General features: G+C 38.5%; 1 protein-coding gene across 7 annotated transcripts in view; it reads left to right on the forward strand.

Moving 5' to 3' along the window:
* Positions 1–7,500, forward strand: part of LOC135223521 (treacle protein-like) — a 443,099-nt gene that overhangs the window by 369,412 nt on the left and 66,187 nt on the right. For 4 of the 7 annotated variants that reach the window (XM_064261980.1, XM_064261983.1, XM_064261981.1 and 1 more), the window contains exon 2: positions 967–1,898. The exons of the other annotated variants lie outside the window; for them this stretch is intronic. In XM_064261980.1, coding sequence (XP_064118050.1) covers positions 1,164–1,898 — 735 coding nt within the window. In that variant the 5' untranslated portion in view covers positions 967–1,163. The remainder of the gene's footprint in view (positions 1–966; positions 1,899–7,500) is intronic. 7 annotated transcript variants of the gene reach the window in all.

Consider the following 7,500-nt stretch of genomic DNA (forward strand, 5'->3'; position numbering starts at 1 on the left):
TTTTTTACATTTATTCCTGTTTCATTTATCTATATCTTTTTGTAAATTTATTCTGGTTTCTTTTGTTTTCATTATTCGTATCCATTTATCGATTTATCTTCCCCACCTTTTGCTTAGCCACTTCCTACGCAACCATCCACCCATACAGCATAAGAGAGAGAGAGAGAGAGAGAGACCTTGGGCGGGTCTCTCCCGCCCACACAGCCTGACGCCGCCTCACCACCCCTTTAGGACCCTAAATCGACAAGGAGGAAGGAGAAATGGGTGGGGTTAGGGAAGAAGGGGTGGGGGATAGGGAGGTCAGGGTGGGTGATGGGCGCAGGCCCTGCCACGTTCTAAATATTGACTGGACCCTAGTTTGGGCGGAGGAAGGGTGGATGGGGGTGGGGGGGGGGGCGGTGCCTCCGGTTAGTACAGTGTACTACCTACCCCCTCCCCCCTATACCGCGCCTTGCCTACAACATCGAAAGATAGTAATTATACTTCCTAATATATTTATACATATGATATATATATATATATATATATATATATATATATATATATATATATATATATATAAATTCTACTATAGACACACATGTTATACGTGTTAACTAAATGGTGAAAGATTATCTATTAATGTTCTAAGTATAATCGATTTTTGGTAATGAAAATTATAATACATGATATTTGTATATATTTTGGGGGGAAATATATATAGGCAGAAATATGTATATGCATGAATTTTATCTATACCTATACATGTTCTGACTGAATACGGTGAAAACGTTTTTTTTTTTTTTTTTTTTTTTTTGTTTTTTTTTTTTTTTTTTTTTTTTTTTTTCAAAGGAAATTATTGGAGCGAATCCTTTGACTAACTCAAGTCCAAATGAGATGACTTTTAGAAAACTTGAATAAAAAAATCGAGTTCAAGAAATGAGAGATAATAGCGCTGAATTAATACTTGATTCTTCTTGCAATTAGGTTCAGAATGATATGATCTACAGTGACTTGTTTGACTCTACGGAATAAATCCGAATGAAAGGATATTGAAATTAGCTGTCGATAATAAGACTTTCGCCTCATCATTCGTAGGCCAGAATGCTGTGACCCACAGTGACTTGTGTGAATCTAGAGAATAAATTTGGGTGAGTGAAGAATTCTTTTTCCAAATATCCGCCATGTGCGAGGTGGAATCCCCCGTCCTGACAGGAGAAGACATCGCTTCTCCCACAGGACTCCTGAACGAGTCCTGTCCGGAGGGCATCATCAGGGAGGTCGAACGCGAGGAAGAAACTCTCCTAACGAAGTCCTCTTCTGGGGAGCCGGAGGAGGAAGAGATTCCTCAGGAGGTCCTTCGAACCACGGAGGAGGAGGAGGCGCCCTCCGAGGAGGACGTAGAGGTGAGGCGGGGATCGGTAGGAACCGAGGACCCCAAGGGAGACGAGCCCGAGATCCCTCCTCCTCCTCCTCCTCAGGAGTCCATTCCCGACGGAGACCTCTCGGAAGAACCGGAGGGCGTCGATCCCTTCAAACCCGTCGGGAAGAGCGAGGTCATCAACGGCGACCTCCCGAAGGAGGTGGTGGACCTAGAGGATGATGATACGGCCCTCCTCCGCCAGGGCACGACCCTCCTGTCGGAACCATCTTCCAAGGATGGAAGGAGAGACTCGAAGACCGTCAGCTTCAGGGAACCCGATAAACAGGAGGACGCCGTTGAGGAGAATGACTCGGAATCGAAGGAGCACCTGGCGCTGAACTCGACCTCCTCCAACGGCACCCGAGAGGGAGACGCCGACGGGGCCGTCGAGAAGATGAGGTCGACCTCGAACAAGCAGCAGCAGAGGCCACTCGGCGAGAACAATCCCGTCTACCGCCTGTCCATGAAGCTGTCGCCGAATCTTTTCAATATCCAGGTACGGTGGTAGTGCCGTCAGTGCTCTTCACAGGGTGCACTGTAGGCATTATTATTTTTTTTTTCAGCGTCTTTACGACCCTTAAATCTCTTTCATTTCTCTATCTTGCCATCCACTCTGTCCTAACAGTTATTTCATAGTGCAACTGCTTTGAGGTTTTCCTCCTGTTACACCTTTCAAACCTACCTACTCTTCATTTCCTTTTTAGTGCTGAATGACTTCATAGGTGCCAGGGCTTGGTCTTTGGCCTAAACTCTGTAGTATTAAATTCCATTCCAATATCGAGGTCAGGAAACGGGACGTCTTTTACGACTCGAGGTAAGAGGAGCAGCTGAGGTCGAACTCAAGTCTGTTTACTTCGGCCATGTATTTTTTTTTTTTCTTTATTCTTCCACGGTCTGTCTTTCTTCGCTGTCATTTTATAAATGAAAGCCGTAAATATCATATATTGTGATCTTTTTTCCTAAATGCTTGAATTCATTACATTGATTATGTGTTGCTGAGTTCAAATTGTTATGTGTGACTGTAGAATCGCCCTATTGTCGATACTCTCTTTGAGGCAGACATGATTATAAACGTACTACTTCTGTTACAGTCATCATACAGATTTGAAGGAACGAGATGCGTTTGTGGATTACACTATTGTACGTTAAAATAAAAGATTAAACAAAACAGAATATATCGGTGATATACCTTCGACTGGAAAAATATGCATGAGAAGTGCAAGATCTAATCTAGACTAGAAAAAAAATTTAATAAATGTAATTATAATCTAATTTTAAAGGAAAAGATATATTTATGTGGGCTATTATATACTCGACAATTGGATAAGTGTATGTGGTTGTACGTACATGTGTAATGATAGCTAGGAGAATGTCTGTTAGGAATAGCGTAAACATAAAAGGAGAGAGAGAGAGAGAGAGAGAGAGAGAGAGAGAGAGAATTGGTCACAGGAAGACTCATGAACAGTAGCCATACCACTCAAGCGTTTATTAATAAATGTAAGAAAACACTGCATGTAAATGATAAAAGAGAACCAGATGAATATTTAGTAAAGTAAAACAACATGGCTTTAAGCTTCTGAGATGTTTTCATCGTCAAAGAGGAGAGAAAAAGATCAGGTGAGCACTGTAGCAGATTCATCATACAGATTAGAAAAAAGATAAAAGGGTTGGCGATGCTTGTTTTCGCTTTCTGGAAGACGATTCACGCGAGAGAGAGAGAGAGAGAGAGATATTCTTAGAGAAAGAAAGAATATACTTAGAGAGAGAGAGAGAGAGAATATATTTAGAGAGAGACAGAGAGAAAATATTCTTAGTAAAAGATAGATAGAATATACTTAGAGAGAGAGAGAATATATAAAGAAGTCAGACAGACAGACAGAAAATATTTAGAGAGAGAGAAAGAACATACGTATTAAGAGAGAGAATATTAATAGTGCGGGGCAAGAGAGAATATACTTAGAGAGAGAGAGAGAGAGAGAGAGCGAGAGAGAGAGAGAGAGAACATGCTTTATAAGAGAGAGCATATAAATAGAGGGAGAAAGAGAGAATATACTGGGAGAGAGAGAGAGAGAGAGAGAGAGAGAGAATATATATAAAGAAGAGAGAGAGACAGATAGACAGACAGACAGAATATATTTTGAGAAAGAGAGAGAGAGAGAGAGAGAGAGAGAGAGAGAGAGAGAGAACATGCGTTATAAGAGAGAGAATATAAATAGGGAGAAAGAGAGAATATACTGAGAGAGAGAGAGAGAGAGAGAGAGAGAGAGAATATTCTTACATAGAGAATATACTTGCCATGAAGAAAGTGTCTAATTACAAGGGGCAATAAACACCGTGTTGTTTAGACCAGCCTGATGCTAAAGTGTCCTTACGGCGTGACTTGAGTATTTGTCGCGGCCTTCAAGGAACTTGTAGATGTATATTTGTGTTATTATTTGTTTAGTTTGCAATTATGTTGACTGTAGTTACATTTTAATGTATTTAATATTTTGCTTTTAATCATTGCATAATTTCCTTTTTAATTATATATATATGTAATAGTGTGGCACAGTGTTGTTATTCCAAAGGGCAATAACTTAATAATACTTAAGAAAAAGGCACGAAACGGAAAGAAAAGGGAAAAGGGAATATGATAATGATTTTTCTTAGCGAAGGGATTTTGTTACTCCAAACGATTAAGGCTTTAGCCATCAGCCATGTGGTTTTTCATCTCCCCAAAAAACCCCTAGTCCGTAACAGCGATTAGTGACCAGCGATATCGCCCAGGCATCTTCGAGAAATTGGAAACTACTCTCATTAGCGCCTATGACTAATCGCCGTTCCCTTCGTGAACAGGTCAGAGAGAGCCATCTGGCATACGTTAAAAAGGAATTCTATGACCCGTTGTTAGAAAGAGGGAAGTACCAAACTCTTCAGAGCCCCACCCTTTCAAGATAGACCTAAGGACTTCGACGAATCAAAAGCCATGAGTGTTGGTCATAAGACAGCCCAAAAGGGGTATCAACGAATGACCTATGAGGTTACCGAATGGATACGCCCCCAAGAAGCCAGGACATGAAGAAGGAGGCGTATACAAATTAACAGCCTACGAATCATTGTAGAAGGCATGACAGGAAGGCGGTTTGTATAATGTCGGCAGCCACTAAGACACAAGAAGTCTTTCAGAAGTTACCACACCCAGTCCAAACCAAGAAATCCAAAGGCGGTGCTAAAAAGATCTCATCCGAATAAAAAGGCAGACAGAGAGAGAGGAAGGCAGAGAGAAAGAAAAGGGCAGCAGAGAAGAAAACGCCAGAGTGGAGAGAGAGGGGGGATGAGCGACAAGCAAGAACAGGCGAGTGGTGCCGCAGCCGAACAGAGAACGAGTGAAGAAGAAGAGACAGAGAGAAGCAGCAAAGAAGAATCCAGAGAAGAAGAACAAGTGCAAAGTGTGGTGTGCGAATTAATCAAAGACAGTGAAAAGTGACAATCAATACTCAGTAAAATTCCCTCGTGCCTATAGACTCGTAATTGCAACAAGTGCCAATTAAGCTTTGTCAGTCCAAGAGCCCAGAAGGTGGAAACTTTTATAGAATCACAGAGCGAAGAATAAACCTTTTTAAGAATATATCAATCTTCATTTTTTCATCCAAAATTTAGAACCCTTTTTGCTAATTACAATATCAAAGAGCTTTCAGCAAGGTAAGAAAAATTTATATAAGTCTAAATTCTCCAAAGTACAGCCTTCCAAGTCGGCGAAACGTTACCTTAGGGCTGTGTGCGGAAGAGTAATACCGCTACATATATATATATATATATATATATATATATATATATTTATATATATATATATGTGTGTGGTGTGTGTGTCTGTGTGTGTGTATGTATATATATATAGTTTGTGTTTGTGTGTTGTACTATATACTATATATATATATATATATATATATATATATATATATATATATATGTATATATATGTATATATATATATATATATATATATATTATATATATATATATATATATATAATTAATAACTACACTAAGCTTAATAGCATTTTCTTAGTTACACGTCCGTCATTTATAAGAAGAAATGTTAGTCCATTTTGTTAATAATTCTGTATTATTATTAGAGGCTGAATTTATCTGATTTATTTTGTGTTCTGCATTCTGCGCAATATTTAGATTTAATCTTGCAGTTTTTTCATCTAACACTCAGAGGGAAAAAATTCCAAGGCTATAACCCCCCCCCACCCCCCCTCCTTCCCCGCTCCCTTGCCCCCCCCCCCCCCCCCCCCCCCCCCCCCCCCCCCCCCCCCCCCCCCCCCCCCCCCCCCCCCCCCCCCCGCGCAAAAAAAAAAAAAAAAAAAAAAAAAAAAAAAAAAAAAAAAAATCCTATCTATTTAAGTCCCTGTGACCCGCAAAGTGCTCGTATCCCGTCATCCTTTTCCGTAAACATCCTTTCAATAGGACCTGCCACGCGAGGGAAGGATTTAGCCACAAAACACCTTTTTTTTTTTTTTTTTAAAGAAGCTTCTTGGCACCAAACTCTGGCTCCCAGATATCCTGTCAATTATTGATTTAGTTCTTCAGCGCTCTGGCGTCGCAATTTGGACAAGAAGTGGTGACGCAAGTGAAGTCAACTTAATCACGTGCATGTTTGCGCGGCAATATATTATAACGAATATTCGCTGTCGTCTATGCGCGCAAATTAACGAAAATTAGGATTTTTAGATACTCTCTCTCTCTCTCTCTCTCTCTCTCTCTCTCTCTCTCTCTCTCTCTCTCTCTGTCGGGCACTGGTGGTATGTCAGAATTCTGAATGCGGCCATTAATATGCTGAGCACGAAATTGAGGGTATTAAAACTCCTCATAGAAGGTTATCATCTCTTGATGGAGTTCCCAATGCCCGACTTCGGGTTCTCTCTCTCTCTCTTCTCTCTCTCTCTCTCTCTCTCTCTCTAGGAATGTGTATCTTACCTGAGAGAGAGAGAAAGATATATATATATATATATATATTATATATATATTATATATATAATAATATATATAGAGAGAGAGAGAGAGAGAGAGAGAGAGAGAGAGAGAGAGAGAGAGAGGAGAAGACACTCCGTCATCTGTTACGTGGCAATATTGGTGTTTTAGTGTTTTGGTTATGCTCAAGGCCACGTTGTGTTAACAAATGACCCTCTGTGACGCCGCCAGTGTGTGTCAAAATATAATATCAGTGGCTTCAAATATCCTTATTGCTTCGTCTTATGTGATAAATGACATATCTCACTGTTTTTAGATATTATTATTATTATTATTATTATTATTATTATTATTATATTATTATTGTGGATAGCTGGAAGTAAAACCCCTTTTAACATGTTTTATTAAAGTGATTACTGCCTCAGCTGCATTAATTTTATACAGGTTCTTCTCTATTTTTCTAATTATTATTGCTTAAACTGGTAGCAACTCACGAGGTTGACATATCTCAATTAGGTCAAACGATTTGGATTTTATTTGTAAAAAAGAAATTATTATTATTATTATTATTATTATTATTATTATTATTATTTTTTATTATTATTATTTTATTAATTATTATTATTATTTTATTATTATTATTATTCAGAAGATGAATCCTCTTCATAAGGAACAAAAACTTCAAGGGCCATTGACTTGAAATTCAATCTTCCAAAGAATACGGTGTTCCTTTAAAAGAAATAACATTAGGCAAGAGACAATACGGGAAATAAAAGAGATCAGTTAATAGAAAAGAATAAATAAGATTACCAAATTAATAAGTATAAGATAGAAATATAAAATATTAGGGAGCCAACATGCAGGAGTCTATATATATATATATTATATATAATATTTATATATATATATAAAATTTATATATATTATATATATATATATATTCAATTTGGGCGCAAAAAACATTCCGCGTAATAATTACTGTGTTTATAACCCAGTCGCAGGGCCGGTGTTTGTATAGAATTAATGCAAAGGGATGTAATCTCTAGTGTTGTAATTTTAGATACACGGTTGGTGAATGCATTGTATAATTGTTAGAATATCTGTTTCGTTTAAATATAGGAATGATTAAGGGTTATTGTCGT

This window comes from Macrobrachium nipponense, chromosome 10, assembly GCF_015104395.2.
Source record: "Macrobrachium nipponense isolate FS-2020 chromosome 10, ASM1510439v2, whole genome shotgun sequence".
Lineage (NCBI taxonomy): Eukaryota > Metazoa > Arthropoda > Malacostraca > Decapoda > Palaemonidae > Macrobrachium > Macrobrachium nipponense.